The sequence below is a fragment of the Kogia breviceps genome, chromosome 4 (genome assembly GCF_026419965.1).
Source record: "Kogia breviceps isolate mKogBre1 chromosome 4, mKogBre1 haplotype 1, whole genome shotgun sequence".
NCBI lineage: Eukaryota > Metazoa > Chordata > Mammalia > Artiodactyla > Physeteridae > Kogia > Kogia breviceps.
The window spans coordinates 134003353-134022531 of NC_081313.1; the positions used below are offsets into that span (position 1 = coordinate 134003353).

Genomic DNA, 19179 nt, shown 5'->3' on the forward strand with positions numbered 1-19179 from the left:
AGTGTGGGGTTACTTACACAGGGGATCGGTGCTGTAGCACACACATCCCCACAGCAGTCAATGAGCCAGGGGAACCCTAGACTGTGGCCACTCCCAGCCCAGGAGGCTGGCATGTGCAGCCATTAAAACCAGTACCTGCTCCCTCACCTGACCAGGCCCAAGACTTTTCTGTCTTTGTCTGAGAAGCATTATGCTAAGACAATCTAGTTTTTCCTGTGAAAAAAGAGATAAAATCAAAGAAAGGGGAAGCCAATTTTTTCATGGAACACCATTTTTACTTCAAAGAATGACTGACTGACAAACTATGGTTATTCAAACTTGGGTTACTGGCAGACATTTTCTCAAAAAATGACCAAAACGAGCCTGTCACTTCAAGGAAAACAACTCTGTATTTATGGTCAATGATAAAATTCAAGTTTTAGGAGAAAATTAGAATTTTGGAAAAGTTGTATCCACAACAATGAGCTTGACAGCTTCCCAATACTTAAAGATGTTATGATGAAATTGATGGTGATATTAACAAGTGTTATCTTTTGATATTATAAAATGAAACAAGAAAACATTTGGAATATATACATAACTCAGTGAACCTACTTTCCAAATGATCAAAGCATAATGTTACAAAATCATGCACTGGTATAAAGTCCACTCAAAGTGTTAGGTGAACCAACAGATCTTAATGTAAATGAGTATAAAGAGTTCATTGATATGGTCTCAGATTCCATATTGCAAAGAAGAACACCAACAATCATCTGGACAGGCTATCAAAATACTTTTCTCTTTCCAACTATGTATCTGTGTGAGGTTGGATTTTTTTTTTTAACATACTTCAATCAAAATAATGTATTGCAACAGACTGAATACAGAAGCATATATGAGAATCTAACTTCTTTCTATTAAGGCAGACAAATTTGCAAAAGTGAAAACAAGACCATTTTTCTCATTAATTTTTTTGGAAAATTGTTATTTTTAATTTAAAAGTTGTTATTTATGTTAATGTGATAGGTTTAATATTGTTATTCTGCAATGAATTAGTAACTAAATATTTTTAAACTTTCTCAGCTTTAATACTTAATTTGGTAAATATCAATAGTTTAATCAACAAAAGCTCTTTCGGGTCCTCAAAATTTTTTAGGAATGTAAAAGGGTCCCAAGACCAAACACTTTGAGAACTGCTGATGCAAAGCATCCAGCAGTGCCTGTCACCCAGTGGGTGCACTATAAGCAACAGTGATTATTAACAACCATATAGCAGTTCATGGTATATCTGGATAGCTCTTTGGGGACATGAGTAAATTTTGCACTTCAGACTTTCTCGCCACAACTTGGGAATTATGTGTCACTAGGCCAGATGGCTGTCAAGGACTGCTCTTGAAGCTGTATCTAATTTCCAGAACCAAACCTGCTCTCACTCCTTTCATGGATTCTTTTTACTCCCAAGAGTTTGTGTATGTTTGGGAGGATTCCAAGACACATGCTGTATCTAACCAGCAGCCCTGCAACAGTTTCCAAATTCTATTCTGAAGTGGCCCAGTAGAGCACTCTACTCTCAAGTCACCCAACTCCAAAAGCCTCCTTGTCACTGAGGCAGGCAGAGGACAACAGTTAAAATTCCCTTCCAAAAGCAGAGAAAATGATTAATCCCCAGCCTAAAAAAACTTATCAGCCCAGTCATCACCACTCACTCTTCCGTTCACCCATTCATTCTCCCATTCAACAAACATTCTCAGGGCCCCTACCTGGTGCCAACCATTGTGCTAGGTGCTGGGAACCATAGAGTTCCTGCCTTAAAAACACATGCGTAAACCAGGCAGGTTCATGCACGGGGTTGTCAATGCTCCCAAACTCCCAGGATGCCTCATAATCATTTTGTAGAATCAGGTAGGAACACATATTAAAATAATATACAATTATAATTAATAAACAAAATAATACATAAATTAAAAACTGATTAGGACATTGGGCTTCTCTACTTAATATAAGTTTATTATGTGCCTTCTCACATACCTATCCAGTTTGAGGATCTCTTTCCTTTACCTCCTCTTTCCTACCTTGGTCTCTCTTTGATCTCTAGGCTCCTTTCTGGTGGAGCTCGCTACCATGGCACCCTTTGGCCCCTGGCACTTATAACTTGGCCCCAACTGACCTCTCCATACTCCATTTCCATGCTTAACACCTGAGAGCCATAGGTTCTATTCATACTGTTCCTCAGATACACCCTGCCCCTTCAAACCCCAGCACCTCAGCTTTACTCCTCAGGAAATTCCTACTTATCCCCTAAAATCTTGGTCAAAGGTCGCTGAAGCTTTTGCTGGACCAGGCTGAGTAGAATTATTTCAGTATAGCACCTATCACATTGTGCCAAAGACATATCCTCTGCCTACTCCAAATCCTGGTAGAATGGGAGCTCTTTGGGGGCAGGGAGTAGACTGCGGCCATTTAAGTGTGTCCAGGAACTAGGCTTGGCTTGGGCCCAGCACATAGTAGGCATTCGTTGAATAAATGAACGAATCCTTAAAGCCCATCTGGCTCATGTCTCAGCTGCTCTACACAAAGGATAGAAACTAAAACACAGCCAAACCAGCCCCTTTCCCGACATACCATGTTGAAAAGGCATGGCTGCGTCACTCCACGCCACTAATGGGAGGGCATCAATGCTAAGAATCTCAGACCATTCTACTGCTGGCCATCAGAGGTGTAGGGTGTAGTTAATTCTTAGGGAGTGATACCACCTCAGTGCCCTGGAGCTTTCACCTGAACTCCCACTCAGGTTATTGGCTCAGGTCCTTCCAGGAGGTAGGACAATAGTTTCACAACATAAAGCCACTTTGTGGAGAATTCTCTTCGGTTGTACAAGCTAAGTCAAGGATAGGGCAGTGAGTCTTTCTGACCCCAGGGGCCCTCTACCCACCAAGCCTAGTTCATCTGTCAAACCTGCCTCCTGGGTGTAACCAGCCACAGGAAGGCCTAAGCTGCTTCTTATTTACCTGGAACCTTGGGCAAACCTTATCACCGACTACTCTGTAATGGCAACACAGAGTTCTCATGGGTGGAAGAGTATGAACTTTGGAGACAGACTGTTGTGAGTTCAAATCCCAGTTCTGCCATTTTCAGTATGATCTTGGATTATTACTGAATTTCTTTGCACCTCAATTTCCTCATTTATGAAATGAGAATAAAACCATACTTCACAGAGTTGTGAGGACAGAAGGAAATAAATTATATAAAGTACCTGGCCTGGGCCTGGCACACAGTAGGTGCTCAATACCCGTTAGTTTCTTTCCTCTTCTGTCCTGGAAGAAATGACAGGGAAACTTACTAAGTGAGACTTGCCCAATCCAAAGTTATTACTTGAAGCACAGGACAGAAGACTAGACAGGTGACCTTCAAGGTCTCTTTGACCGCCACCCCCCCACCCCAGCCCACATTCTCTGGCTGCAACTTCCTAATAAGAACCTTCAATATTTCCGGGCCCTTCTTTCTGCCTTAGTTTCCCTATATCTATTAACTTCAGAATGGAGGGGGAAACCACAAAGGGATCTGGATAGCTAAGAGCCTTGGGTAGGAAATAAAGGGCAGGTGGCCTATAGGACTGCACCATGTTCATCCACCTAGAGTTTGAAGGATGAGGGTGGGAACATGGGCACAGAACTGAAGGGTGCAAACACTGGGCCTTTCCCGGGACACAAGCATGCCTTTCCCGGGACACAAGCATGCCTCTCCTCAGTCCTTCTCTGCTCTGCATATTTTGCCTCGAAGAACCATTAACCACTCCTTTCCACAATAGCCATCCCTGTCTCCAATACGTAACTCACATCTTCACTCACACTGCTCCCTCTGCCTCTTCCTTTTTAGGCTCAATTTGGGTGTTACATTCTCCTAAGTCCACAGGCAAAATAAACTGTGCTTTGCTCTGGGATGCCCTAACACTTTTTTACATGTCTCTTGTAGAGAGCTTATCAAGTGTATTCTGATTATTAAAATCTGTCTTCTGCACAGAAGACAGCTTTTCAAGGGCAGGGCCTGTGTCTCATCAATCAGTGCATCCCAATCATTCAGTAGAGGTGGCAGCACGTGTTTCGATAAATGAAGTAAGATTAGCAGTTGGAGAATATGGGCAACAACTGGAGAACTGGAAAAAGTTTGTTTTTTTTAAAAACTAAGGCTGTTTCTTCTCCTGCTTATGGAAAAGCTCTCTCCTCCCCGAGGAAGCCCCATTCTTTAAAGAATAGCCCAGGCCTCCGCAAAGATGCCCATGGCACCCTCAGTTCAGCAATTCCCAGACCCAGCCACAAATCAGAATCACCTGGGGCAATTTGATAACAATAGATGCTGGGCTCCAGACCTAAAGATTCTAGGTCTGGGAAAGGGTCCAGCAAAGCACAAGGGATCTGATTATTAGTTAGGCTGGGGTGAGGGAGAAGTAGAGGTAGAATCAAGCAATCACAGCTGCCTCTCCCACTGAGAATTACTTCCATGCTATCAGAGAGAATTTAATGAAGCACATCACATTCACTTTCCTACTTAAAACCTTTCATTGATTCCTCATTGCCTACAGGATAAAGCCCAAACCTCTTGGTTTTCAAGAACCTACTAAACTCTCCAGCTAGACCTCTCACCACTCTCCATGAGCTGGGCAGTTCTGGCCTCTGGGTCTTTGTCTATGCTGTCTGCTTTAGTTAGACACTTTCTCTCACCTTCTCTGGAGGACCTTCTACTTGACCTTGAAGCCTCAGCTCTGAGCAGCTTTTTCTAGGCTATAACATCTGTGCATCCTCAGAACAAAGCATCTATAATAATCACAGCTACCACTTGTGCTCAGTGCTTGACATGCAGTACTTGCCGAACCCTAGTGTGAGCCCAGCATCACTGTCATTTTATACATGAAAAAAAAAAAAAACCCAAAAGGCTGAAATACTTCTAAAGGCGTGTACTAGGATCTAGGATTTGACTCAACTCAGAGGAAGTGATGCTCTTCTAGTCTAACTGCAATTATTATATGTATGTTCTTTAGACCATGAGCCCCCGTGGGCAGTGACCATGTCTGATTCACTTCTGCATTCCCAGCTAGCCCAGGGCCTGGCACAGAACAGGTGTCCATTAGTGTTGGTAGAATAAATGAACGCCAGGTCAGGAGAGAGGAAGACTGGGCATGGTGTGTGTGCAATGTGCCTGAATGAATGAGTAACTGCCAGCCTGGCCTAGCAGTGCAGGCAGGTAAGAATAAAGTGCTAGAAATCTAACATCTCTTTTATTGTAATTTAGTTTAACAGCCATTCATCGAACACATAAGGACCATGCGTAATAAATACACCAGAAATGAATTAAAACATAGCCCATGCTCTCAAAAATTCTAGGTTTAGTAAGTAAAGGTGTTAGGATCTTAATAGTACATCTGATATCATTTATTAAGCTTATAGCTCTGGGACATTTTAAGGAAATTTAAAATTTTACTTTTTTGTGTGTGTGTGTGCTGTACTGCATGGCATCTGGGCTCTTTAGTTCCCTGAGGAATTGAACCCATGCCCCCTGGATTGGCAGCTCAGAATCTTAACCACTGGACCACCAGGGAAGTCCAGAAATTTAAAATTTTAAAATCTTAGTAGGTAAGTCTTCATCTTCAAAAGATGAAGACTTGGCATTTCTACATAGTGAATCTCTACTGGCTTACAAAGAACCAGAGGTGACAAAGATCTCTCCTCAGTACCATTTCTTCCTATCTGCAATGAAAATGGCTGGGTGGGCAGTGATTTTAAGGGGGAAGTCTCAGGGTATAGGGATTATCTCATTCATCTGTGTGCCCCAAATAAAGGCCTTGGCACAGAGATCATTAATACTTGCTGAGTGCATTAAACATAATGAGATGATTTTAAGAAAGATACTGGCTGATCATCTGCTCCAGTCCCATGAGGGAGCAGGTTTAACTCTGAGCAGTGGGGGAGCCAGGTCTCTATAGAGTTCCTTTAAACTAGGCTGGGCAAAGTCCCAGGTGATGCTGTAGAGATAAGAAATGGGAAGGGCAGGATGAGCTCAACCCCCACCAAATGCCAGTTTACAGTCTAGCAAGTCTCCTGGGGGTTTACTGAGTGTGCACCTGGACTACAAGCTGAGTGGTCCAAGAGAACTAGAGACAGCCAGCAGAGCTGGCAGGTGAGAACACTCAGGCTTTGGATGGCCAAATGGCTCCCTGCCACACGCCACGTCCAATTCTAGCTCTGGCATGAGGAGCACTAGGTGCTATGTGGGTTGCTCCACATTCTCTGGTAAAGCTGTGGAAGAGGCTTAAAGAAGGGAAGAAACATGACCACAGCAACAAAGCTAGGAGACTGAGCAGGAAGCTCACCTCAAGTCTGTAACATTAAATACTATGTCTCACTGCCTCCTCCAACTGCTTTGTAAGTTGGGTGTTTTTCTTTTTTTTCTTTGCTAATAAGGCTGTAACTGTTTTATTAGTCTTCTTGTGAAATAAATGAGGTTTTTAGTGAATGTATCAATGTAGTTTAGTGGCCTAATCAATTAGAAGGACTTTTGGGATTCCAATTAAGCTCAAAGTCCTGCATTTAAATGTGTACAGGTTACGAAAATGAGGAAAGGAAATTGGATGCAACCAGAGTAGCCTATAAGCCTTAACTCAGAGGAAGTAATGATCTTCTAGCCTTACCACAAACTACTATAAGCTAGTCTCTAGACTAAATGAGCCCCTTGTGAGGTGGGACCACGGCTGATTCACTTCTGCATTTCTAGCTGGCCCACGGCCTGTCACAGATCAGGTGTCCTTAATATGATAAAGAGGGCAGACACTTCCCAGAGACTGCAGATTACTGCCTCCTGGAAATGTGGGCCCAGGAGCACCAGATTTTGTTTTAAGAGATGGTACAAATCCAGTTTTGCGGGAAACCTTTAAAAATACTGGCTCAAATCAAAACAAAAACAGAAACAAAAATACATGTGACTTGAGGCATTTAAACCTGTATGTGGACTGAAAGTGATCTCATTTGCCATCTTTGGCTTCGGTTTGGCATATGACACTGAATTTCACCTTACTTACCCACTCTAAGTATTTAAGATAGGGTTCTAAGTGGTGGTGGGAGCCAGAGATCCTCACCAAAGGTATGCCTGTGGGTAGAGCAATGACTGATCCCAATTCTTTCAGCAGGTGCTTTTCACCAAGGCACAAAGGCCTGCTTCTGGCACCCAGAACCCCCTTCCCCAACAAAAATGGGGCACAATCAAAGGAGAGTTTGTCAGTTTGTTTCACCTATTGTGGCTAGAATAAAAAAATGCCTTGTTAAATACCCCACAGTACACAGAGTGTCCTGTTTTTGGTGGTAGTGGGGGCACCTACAGCAGGAGTTATTTGGGCAAATGTTTAGCTTCTCTGAGTTTCTGTTTCTTCATCTGAAAAATGGGGTTAATAGTATTTATATCCTTCAGTTCATTCATTAAAATTTGTTAACCACCAGGCATAGGGGTACAATGGTGACTGACTTGGTTCCTGCACTCTCAGTTTACATAGCAAAAGCAGACCAATAATTAAAAAAATAGCTAACTCATCACATTTGTGCTAAATGCTGAGGAGAACACAGGGGTGGTGGGAAGATACGTAAAGTGCCTAACATGAATAAATGAATGAATTGGCAGGTCAAGCAGTGGAGTAGGTAGGAACCTACATGTTAAAGTTGTGTCCTATATAAAAACTAAATGGTTAAGCCATCAACCAAACTTTCTTGCCATGAATACTATAGGCTGGTTAAGTGGCAGGGGACCCTGAATGGGAAAGAGAGAAGACAACAGCTCCCTGGTTCTCTCCTCCCCCACTATCCCCTTCTGGAGAACAGCACTCCCAGGGGGCCCAGAGAAGGGAAAGAGAAGGCTAGAGGGGAAAGTAGCTTCAGGGTGGGACCAGGCAAGGGTAGGGGCCAACCTGAGGAGTCAAATCCTTTGGAACCAGTCTCAGCCCAGGGTAGGGGTGTGGATGAAGGTGGGGCTTCTGACACTCAATAAGTGGTGACATCTTCATTAATTAAAAATCTGATTGTGATCTGAGACACAAAGGAGACCAGTATCAAAACTGGGTTACAATAAGTACAGGTTCTCAACGGATTCATTCTCTCATTCACCTAGTTATTCCTACTCTGTGTCAGCAAGGCCCAGGGCTAGATGTGGAGGACCAGGAATAGATGGCATGATCCGTGCCCTGGTGGAGTTCAAAGTTCAGTGGTGGGGGGGGCACAGACACATCAACAGACTATCTCATTGTAGAATGGGGAGTGCTACCAGAGGGGAGCACAGGGGGCTGTGGGACAGAGGGGGCACCTCACGCATCTGGGGAGGTCAGGGAAGGCTTTCTGGGAATGGTACCCCAAACAGCATCCCCACTCACATGCACAATTCCAGAGATTCTACTAGAAGGCTGTCAAGAGCCATGCCTTCTGGCTGCACCAGCCTCCCAGAGTCCCCTGCTGCCCGATGCAGTGTCTGCAGAGCCAAACGCATCTTCTGCCACGCCTCATCCTCATCCGGCGCTGCATCCGACCCTCCAAGACTCCTGCAGGAGCCTGCCTTCCTTGGCAGGCTCATCCAAAAAACCAACTCAAAACTCTTTTGTCAGAGCAAGCTTAGGGCGAGCCACCCAGCCCCAGGTGCCGTAACCCTCCCAGAGCCACTGTGGCTCAGGCCACCCCAGCTTCGCAGTGAACACCAGCAGGGTACCTCCTATTATCTCCTTTGCTCAAATGAAAGTGACCTTCTCCCAGGTGGCAAACTGGAAGCTTTGGAGAGTCTTCCTACTGCTCACTCTCAGCAGGATTCGCCAAACCCAGGGATTTGAGGGTCTGGGTGGGCCGCCTTGTAGGTCGGGGGTATACAGGGGAGAAAGAGCAGGCTTTGCTGGGTTTCCACCTCGGTGCAGGAGCCCCACCAAATAGTCTACTGGGCAGCCTGACTGTCTGCTACAACTGCTCCGCTGGGCAAGGAGAGGAGGGAGGCCCCGGGAGACATATGCTGGGGGCACAGCTGCTGTCAGGGTAGCGAGTGGAAGGGGTGGAGCCGCTCCCGGGGGGAGAGGGAAGAGGCTGCAGCCTTCCAGGCCCTAGCGCCCCGAGGTGGCCTGTGGGTGGGTGGGGACGCAGGTGGGCCCAGGAGAGGTAAAGGGAACAGAACTAAGCTGTGGCCTCAAGATTGGTGCGCGGTCCCAGTGTGGGTGTGCGACCAGAACGTTTCCCGGAGGCGGCGCGAGAGGGCAGGAAGCCTGGTCTCAGGAGAACCGGACGTGCCGTGCCTCGGCTTTGGACCAAAGGATCCAGACTCCACTCCCGCCTTGGGGGAGAAAGCCTCAGCCCTGGCCCAGGGGGTAAGGCTCTGGCCCTAGCCGGGGGAGGATGGTCCATCCCCAAACCCGTCCCGGCCCCGCTCCGGGGAGGTGAAAGAGCCCGAGCAGCCAGACTCGCCTCGCTCGCTCCTACCTGGGGACCGGGAGCCAGACTGGGGTCGTCCTCCTCCCTGGGGCCGTCGCGGTAGGGCTCCGCCGGCGCCTCCGGGGGCCCTGCACCCGCTCCTGCTTCCAGGCTCGGTGGCGGCGGGGGCTCCGGCGCCTGGGGCTTCTGTGGCCCCGCAGCCCGCGCCCGCTCGCGCCGGCCCGCGCCGCCACTCGGCCTGCTCCGCCTCCGAGTCATGCTGCTGCTCACGCCGCTCCCTCGCTTCACTCGCGCCGCCGCCGCCGCCGCCGCCGCTCCCCTCTCAGGACAACAGCCAATATGGCGGCGCCCGGCTCCCCCTCTGTCGCTGCCAACAGGTCAGAGGGCACGCGGAGTCCGCGCCGCCGCACTAGCCCCCGAGGCTGCCTGCGCCATTTTGAGTAAGGTCACCACCCGGAGTTCCGCGGAAGAGTGAACCTGGTGAGGAAACGCCCTCCCCATCCCAGGATCCAAGGGATGAGGCCTGCGCCAGGGGAGGGTGTGCGCTGTAGTAATCGTGCGGCACGGCCCTGGGCGCTTAATAACTGTTAAATGGATGAGTGAATTCGTAATTTCTATAGTGCTACGCTACTTTCACAGCCATGACCTGACTCCTCGTACCTACACTGAGTGACAGGTACACTAGTTCCCATTTTGCAGCGGAGAAAACCGAGGCTGCAAAACGCGAAATGGTTGCTCAACATCAGCCAGTCAGAACTCGTGGGCTCGTGGACAGCCTGAACTGAAAGGGACAAAGGGATTGTCTAGGTTCGTATTTTCAGTGTATGGTCCACGGGGAGTCCAGCGTTTGGTACTTGGGACAGCGAGACTCACCTTCTCAGTCTGGTGGGGAGAGTGGACACTTAAATACACAGTTACAAATGTGATAAAGATGAGGTGACTGGGGCATGTACTAGGTCAGTGTTTCCAAAAAGTGGTATGTGCGCGAGAGGATTTTGAGTGGTACGCAAAAGAACATTAAAAAAATGTAACGGGGCTTCCCTGGTGGCGCAGTGGTTGAGAGTCCGCCTGACGATGCAGGAGACGCGGGTTCGTGCCCCGGTCCGGGAGGATCCCGCGTGCCGCGGAGCGGCTGGGCCCGTGAGCCGTGGCCGCTGGGCCTGCGCGTCCGTGCTCCGCGGCGGAAGAGGCCGCAACAGTGAGAGGCCCGCGTAACGCAAAAAAAAAAAAGTAACAATTATGTATTTGATTGTTAAAATTGGGATATTTTCCCTCCCTTTCTTTTTTGAATATATGACATGCGTATAGTACAAATTTTTAAAAATAGTTTTGAGTGCAACTTGTCTCATGCCAGGGCCAGTGGTGTCCTGAAACCATATGGTGAGTTGCTGTTGATCCATCAACAAAGGCAGAATTCTGACATTGGCCCAACCCAAGGGAGCAAGGACTATTTTTAGAGGAAGGGCTAAATGGAAGGCCATGGAGCTCTCCCTAACTGCCAAATGAAAAAATAATACTTCATCTCATTACAGAGATCAACGCCACCATCAAAGATTTGAAAGATTCAGGGTGATTCCCACTGTATCAACATTACCTCTTCAGTTTGTCCAGAACAGAGGATAGATGGTATTTTTTCCCATTCATTTATTTTCATTGTGGTAAAATTTGTGTAACATAAAACTTATTGTCTTAACCATTTCTAAGTTCATTGGTATTAAGTACATTCATATTGTTGTGCAACCATCACCACCATCTATCTCCAGAACACTTTTCTTCTTGTAAAACAAACTCTGTACTCATTAAATAATAACTCCCCATTCTCCTGTCCCTTCAGCCCTTTGCAACCACCATTCTACTTAAAAAAACCTCCCCCTTTCCCCTACAGCCCAGCCTCTGGTAGCCACTATTCTACTCTCTGTTATTATGAGTTTACCTTTTTATTTATATTATTTTATTTTATTTTTTTAAAAACATCTTTATTGGAGTATAACTGTTTTACAATAGTGTGTTAGTTTTTCCTTTACAACAAAGTGAATCAGTTATACATATACATATGTTCCCATATCTCTTCCCTCTTGCATCACCCTCTCTCCCACCCTCCCTATCCCACCCCTCTAGGTGGTCACAAAGCACAGAGGTGATCTCCCTGTGCTATGTGGCAGCTTCCCACTAGCGATCTAATTTACATTTGATAGTGTATATATGTCCCTGCCACTCTCTCACTTCGTCACAGCTTACCCTTCCCCCTCCCCATATCCTCAAGTCCATGCTCTAGTAAGTCTGTTTTATTCCCGTCCTACCACTAATCTCTTCATGACATTTATTTTTCCTTAGAGTCCATATATATGTGTTAGCATACGGTATTTGTTTTTCTCCTTCTGACTTACTTCACTCTGTATGACAGCCTCCAGGTCCATCCACCTCATTATAAATAACTCGGTTTCATTTCTTTTTATGGCTGAGCAATATTCCATTGTATATATGTGCCACATCTTCTTTATCCATTCATCTGTTGATGGACACTTAGGTTGCTTCCATGTCCTGGCTATCGTAAATTGAGCTGCAATGAACATTTTGGTACATGACTCTTTTTGAATTATGGTTTTCTCAGGGTATATGCCCAGTAGTGGGATTGCTGGGTCATATGGTAGTTCTATTTGTAGTTTTTTAAGGAACCTCCATACTGTTCTCCATAGTGACTGTATCAATTTACATTCCCACCAACAGTGCAAGAGTGTTCCCTTTTCTCCACACCCTCTCCAGCATTTATTGTTTCTAGAGTTTTTGATGATGGCCAATCTGACCGGTGTGAGAGGATATCTCATTGTAGTTTTGATTTGCATTTCTCTAATGATTAAAATGATGTTGAGCATTTTTTCATGTGTTTGTTAGCAATCTGTATATCTTCTTTGGAGAAATGTCTATTTAGTTCTTCTGCCCATTTTGGAATTGGGTTGTTTGTTTCTTTGTTATTGAGCTGCATGAGTTGCTTATAAATTTTGGATATTAATCCTTTGTCAGTTGCTTCATTTGCAAATATTTTCTCCCATTCTGAGGGTTGTCTTTTGGTCTGGTTTATGGTATCCTTTGCTGTGCAAAAGCTTTTGAGTTTCATTAGGTCCCATTTGTTTATTTTTGATTTTATTTCCATTTCTCTAGGAGATGGGTCAAAAAGGATCTTGCTGTGATTTATGTCATAGAGTGTTCTGCCTATGTTTTCCTCTAAGAGTTTGATAGTGTCTGGCCTTACATTTAGGTCTTTAACCCATTTTGAGTTTATTTTTGTGTGTGGTGTTAGGGAGTGTTCCAATTTCATACTTTTACATGTAGCTGTCCAGTTTTCCCAGCACCACTTATTGAAGAGACTGTCTTTTCTCCATTGTATATCCTTGCCTCCTTTGTCATAGATTAGTTGACCATAGGTGCGTGAGTTTATCTCTGGGCTTTCTATCCTGTTCCATTGATCTATATTTCTGTTTTTGTGCCAGTACCATACTGTCTTGATTACTGTAGCCTTGTAGTAGAGTCTGAAGTCAGGGAGCCTGATTCCTCCAGCTCCATTTTTCGTTCTCAAGATTGCTTTGGCTATTCGGGGTCTTTTGTGTTTCCATACAAATTGTGAAATTTTTTGTTCTAGTTCTGTAAAAAATGCCAGTGGTAATTTGATAGGGATAGCATTGAATCTGTAGATTGCTTTGGGTAGTAGAGTCATTTTCACAATGTTGATTCTTCCAATCCAAGAACATGGTATATTTCTCCACCTATTTGTATCATCTTTAATTTCTTTCATCAGTGTCTTATAGTTTTCTGCATACAAGTCTTTTGTCTCGTTAGGTAGGTTTATTTCTAGATATTTTATTCTTTTTGTTGCAATGGTAAATGGGAGTGTTTTCTTAATTTCACTCTCAGATTTTTCATCATTAGTGTATAAGAATGCCAGAGATTTCTGTGCATTAATTACCTTTTTAAAAAAAATATTCCACATATTAGTGAGATCATGCAATATTTATCTTTTTGCAACTGGCTTGTTTCACTTAAAATGTCCTCTAGTTTCATCCATGTTGTTGCAAATGGCAGGATTTCCTTCTTTTTTATGGCTGAATAATATTCCTTTATATTTATATTATATATATATACTTTTTGTATATTCCTCATATATATTCCTATATATATTGTAGATATTTGTATATTCCTTTATATACATATACATATATACAGATATCTATCCATCTATATAACATTTTTTTCCATTCATCATCAACAGAAAACCTATCTATCCATCTATCTGTCTATATCACATTTTCTTTATCCATTCATACATCAACAGAGAAGATAGGGCTTCCCTGGTGGCACAGTGGTTAAGAATCCACCTGCCAATGCAGGGGACACAGGTTCGAGCCCTGGTCCAGGAAGATCCCATATGCTGTGGAGCAACTTAGCCCATACACCACAACTACTGAGCCTGTGCTCTAGAGCCCACAAGCTACACCTACTGTGCCCGTGTGCTACAACTACTGAAGCCCTTGTGCCTAGAGCCCATGCTCTGCATTAAGAGAAGAGACTGCAATGAGAAGCCCGTGCACCGCAACAAGGAGTAGCCCCTGCTCGCCCCAACTAGAGAAAGCCCGCGTTCTGCAACAAAGACCCAATGCAGCCAAAAATAAATAAATTTATAAAAGCAATAGTAAAAAAAAAACAAAAAACAAAACCAGAGAAGGTAGATGGTCTTAAATCATGACCGAGCATTATGATAAACTCATTCTGGTAAGGAACCCAACTGAGGGACTCTTTCAGAGTGGTCATTCTTGGAGGAGACCAGTGCAATTGTTGGCCCACAGTTATAGGTCTGATCAATGCTTTTTTTTTTTTTTTTTTTTTTAATGCGGTACGCGGGCCTCTCACTGTTGTGGCCTCTCCCGTTGCGGAGCACCGGCTCCGGACGCGCAGGCTCAGCGGCCATGGTTCACGGAACCAGCCGCTCCGCGGCATGTGGGATCTTCCCCGACCGGGGCACGAACCCGTGTTCCCTGCATCGTCAGGTGGACTCTCAACCACTGCGCCACCAGGGAAGCCCGATCAATGCTTTTTAAAAAAAATATTTGTTTATTTGCCGGTGCCACGTCTTAGCTGTGGCACGTGGGATCTTCATTGCTATGTGTGGGATCTCTGTTGCAGCATGTGGGATCTAGTTCCCTGACCAGGGATTGAACCTGGGCACCCTGCATTGGGACCGTGGAGTCTTAACCACTGGACCGCCAGGGAAGACCCTAGTCAATGCTATTTATTCTGTACCAAACCTTAGGAAAAGCTTGTGTTCCTCTGGCAGGGGCAGCAGTAGACCTTTACTGTCTTGCTTTAGGGGTATGTCACTCTCTGGACACACTCAGTTTATTGGAATTTTTGACCAAATCATCATTTCAGTGGATATCAGGCTAATCTACTGTGATGCTGATGACAATATCCTGAAGGACCTTGAGAACAGGAAGTAGCAGATACCCTAGATGATTTGGTAAGCATGATGTGTGTGCCAGAGGGCAGATAATAAATCCCACGAATATATAGGGGCCTATCTACTCAGTGAACTATCTAGGGTTCTGGGGTGTGTTTTGATATTCTGCACCAAATAAAGGACAAGCTGCTGAACATCACACTCCTGACCACTAAGAAAGCAGTACTGTACTTGGTGGGCTTCTTTACTTGGGTATAAAATATACCATATTTAGGTATATTATTTTTACCTATTACTGGGTCACTTGAAAGCTATCAACTTTAAGGGGGACCATACAAGGAGAGAAGGTTTTCTTACTGGATCAGGCTGCAAAGTAGGTAGTTCTGCCTTTGGCCCTTATGTTCAGGCATTAGCTTTTGGAGCAAAGTTATGACCTTGTTCAGCAGTTGTTTTCCTTCTGAGAAACATCTCCTGGCTTGCTTCTGGAGTGTGTGGAAATTGGATGCCTGACCATGGCATAACAGGTGACCACATGACCTGAGCTACCATGTTATCTGATTACCTAGTCATAGAATTAGGGGTGGCCAGCAGTACTCCATCATGAAGAAGAAGTGACATATATGGCCTGGGTCCAGCAGGCCCTAAAGGCACAAGTAGTTTGCCTGAGCAAGTTGTTTACATTCCTCTCCTTCTACTGATGTTCATGGTCTCCTGGAGAGTTGTTTGTGATGGGTTGACTAAGGAAGAATAATCTAAAGCCCTGTTTATAAATGGCTTTGCACATTATGTTGGCTCTGGCCGGAAATGGACTGCTGGGGTCTTCCAGTCTTCCTCCGAGAAGGCCTGAGGGACCTGGAAAAGGGAAGTGTACCCAGAGGCCCCAAAGTAAAGATGCACTGATTCCTAGCTGTTGGATAATGGTTTAGTCTGTTGGTCAGGGACTTGGAAGGAATCAGACTGAAGGCTTAGTGACAAGAAGTTTTGAGGAAGATAAATGTGGATAGACCGCCCAGAATTGCTTCAGAGCATAGGGTTATTAGTGTGCCAGATGAACATTCACCAAAGGGTCTCACTACAGAAGAACTTCTTAAGAGGCTGGTGGGCAGTTTGGCTCCTTCTGTGGCTATCAGGCAGTCTCCTTCCCTAGCCATCTCAGGACTTGCTCGATGGGTTTATGAGAAGACTGGCTCAGTATTACGGACTGCTGCCTCCCACGGCTGGCCTACTCTTTGTGCTGAACACAATTTGCGAGCCACAGGGAACCAGCCTGAGCCCCCAGGTGGAGCCTTACTTTGAGGGAACCAGCCAGCTATCTCGTAGCAGGAAGATTATATTGGACTCTGTTTTAGTCAGGGTTGGCTAACTGCTGTAACAACTGACCCCAACATGTCAGGGGGTTAATACTATAATAGTTTAGTTCTTGTTCATGTCACAATTCAGTGCTGGATGAAGGGGACTTTGCTTAATGCAGTCATTCAGGGGTCCACTCCCTCTCTGTCTTGTGGCTCCGCCCTCATCAGGTTCTCTCCATTCAACGAGAGGGTGGTAAAGAAGATAGAGCGAGGGTTGCCTGGGCTGTTTTTATGAGCAATACCTAGTAATTACTATACATCACTTTCACTCACATTCTGTTGGGGAGATTTCAGCCACATGGCTCCACCTGACTGTAATCTTTCCTTCCCACTCCTACCCCTCTCCCCAGGCAATCACTGATCTGCTTTCTGTCTCTATGAATGTTCTACATTTTCATACAGTATGCACTCTGTTTTGCCTGACTTCTTCCCCTCAGCATAATTATTTTTCAATTTATCCATTTTGTAGCGTGTATCCATAGCTCATTCCTTCTTAGTACTGAGTGGTATTCCATTGTATGGAAGTACCACAGTTTGTTTATCCATTCAATATTGATGAATAGTCATGACAGACCTTTCTCATACATTTAATTAACTTATTATGCTGCTCTGAGAACTGGAAGAAAATATTTTTAAAGCATGTATGCAAGGTACTAAAATCACATCTTTTGCAACTGCTTACATTTATATATTTTTTTAATATGCTTACCTTAAAATGTGTGAGAGCAGGGCCAGCTTCATGGATGTACAACCTGCACAGCCACTCAGGGTCCCTTATTCGGAAGGGCTTTGAATTTGGCTTAACTTTCTGCCATCACCTTCTTGAAATTCTCTCTCTCTCTCTTTTTTTTTTTTTGGTCATGTTGTGCGCATGGAGGATCGACCTTGTGCCCCCTGCAGTGGAAGCGCGGAGTCTTAACCATTGGACCGCCAGGGAAGTCCTTTGAAATTCTTAATAATGTTTGAGCAAGGGGCTCACATTCTCATTTTGTACCAGGCACTCCAGTTTATGTAGCTGGTCCTGAATGAGAGGGTGTGTAGTTTTTAAAACTGTTTTTTGGGGGCATGAAGTAAAAGTTGGAAGGCCACTGGCCTCGACTGTCAAGTCTGTAAGAGCTTGGGCTTTTGAAACACAGCATCCAGGATGGTTTGCAAGTGCTCCTACCTTCCACTCTGTGATCTACTTTACTCCTACTGCAAGCAACAGTTACAGAACTAACTGCTTGAGTGGTGAGGAGGGAAGGGGAAACTATAAGGGTGATGCAAACCAGATTACCAGATGAGCATAGTGTCCCATCTGCACAGGTGAGGTTGGACACCATGGGCCTCACACAGCTAATTGAGAGTTTTACCCTTTCCCTGGGGTTGTGTTTAAGGCCCTGGAGTCTTATCTAGTACTCAACTGTGAGTGTGTGTGTATGTGTGTGAGAGAGAGTGAGAGTGAGTGTGTGTGTGTACAGGTGTTTCCAGTTCTCAAGGTCATCCATCCACACAGGCGTTCATGGAGATGTCATTTGTCCCCAGTGGCTGCTGCTGAGAACTGGCTATTCTCACATGTCTACTAGAGACCCCAGCTCTCTTCCTTCCTAGTAAGAATCTTGATGAGGTTATCTGGTGCTGTTTCCCAGGGCAACCTTCCCCTCTATTCTTGGATTCTTTGCTCCTTCCTCCGGCCTCTCTCTCTGCTCTCATCGCTTCTCTCCATCCTCCTCTTCTTTACTTCTGACAGGGGAGAGCCAAATCTGACTACATGTTGGATCTGTTCCTTTTACTTTAACCTTTGCTTTCTGCTGCTTTTGTTCACTAAAAGGATACTGTCTATACAGAATGGCCTAATAATGCCTCGGGGAACCCTGCCCCTCTTCCTGAATGTTAAACTAAAGTGCCTTTGTTCAGGGAAGCATCCTCACCCTGTCCACCTGTGGATGGCTGCAAGTAAGAAGAAATTAACACATTCCCCCTCCCCGAGGCTGGCCATTCCAGGGAAGAGGCTGGCCATTCCAGGGGATATTTACAAAACGTATGGTCTTTTTACTTTAGTTCCTCATCTCCTACCCCCGCCCCACCCACCCCCCCCGCACCCCTGCCCCGTTCTGTAAAAGAAACGGGCATCCAAACCCTGATAAGATGTTTTTTTGGAGAATTTAGTTGGCCATTTTCTCAGTCTGCTGGCTTTCCGAATAAAGTCATACTCCTTGCCTCAACACCTTGTCTCCCGATTTATTGGCCTGTTGTCTGTCGTGCGGCAAGCAGAGTGAGCTTGGACTCGGTAACACTTCCATTTCTCCAGACCCCTGAAGTCCTCCTTTTGAGGTATCTGGAGGAAGCCCCAGTAGATAGCACTGTCTTCTTCTTTTTAAAAAATATTTATTTATTTGATTGCACCGGGTCTTAGTTGTGGCAGGCGGGCTCCTTAGTTGCGGTTTGCAGTCCCCTTAGTTGTGGCACATGGGCTCCTTAATTGCAGCAGGCAGGCTCCTTAGTTGTGGCACGCATGTGGGATCTAGTTCCCTGACTAGGGATCGAACCCGGGCCCTCTGCATTGGGAGTGTGGAGTCTTAACCACTGTGCCACCAGGGAAGTCCCAATGGCACTGTCTTCTTGAATAGAGTTCTCTACATACTGGAAAATGAAGCAAAGGAGAGGCAGGTGGAGGCTGAATATTACCTTATTACTGACAAAGAACAGGCCAGAGCATTTGCTCAATGTGGGCAACTGAACCCCCAGCCCCCAGTCATGGCAGTGCTAGAATGGGTGGACCTCCCTTCCAGAGCCCCTGGAGGGGTGGTGGATGTGGCAGATCCTAAGAGGAAGAAGGGCAGAGCTGAGTAGAGCATGTACCATGTTCTTCCCAAGTACACTAATCAGATGAGTTCTCTCTCCCAGGAGCAGAAGTTTCCCGTCAATGGAACCTCTTCACCCTGGGCCAATTCTCTCCTCTCCCTCTCCCTGTCCCTCTCCC

General features: G+C 45.4%; 1 protein-coding gene across 15 annotated transcripts in view; it reads right to left on the reverse strand.

Annotated features, from left to right (window-relative positions):
• Nucleotides 1-9817, reverse strand: part of FAM193B (family with sequence similarity 193 member B) — a 31717-nt gene extending 21900 nt beyond the window's left edge. For 2 of the 15 annotated variants that reach the window (XM_067031966.1, XM_067031963.1), the window contains exons 1-3: nucleotides 8384-9458; nucleotides 7925-8042; nucleotides 3233-3293 (exon numbers count right to left, since the gene is read on the reverse strand). Coding sequence is in view for 10 of the 15 variants with exons in the window: in XM_059061624.2 (XP_058917607.1) it covers nucleotides 9465-9674 (210 nt within the window). In the remaining 5 variants the exon portion in view is untranslated. The other 13 variants (XM_067031967.1, XM_067031957.1, XM_067031965.1 and 10 more) reach the window with 12 other exon arrangements.
• Nucleotides 9818-19179: the final 9362 nt, after the last annotated feature.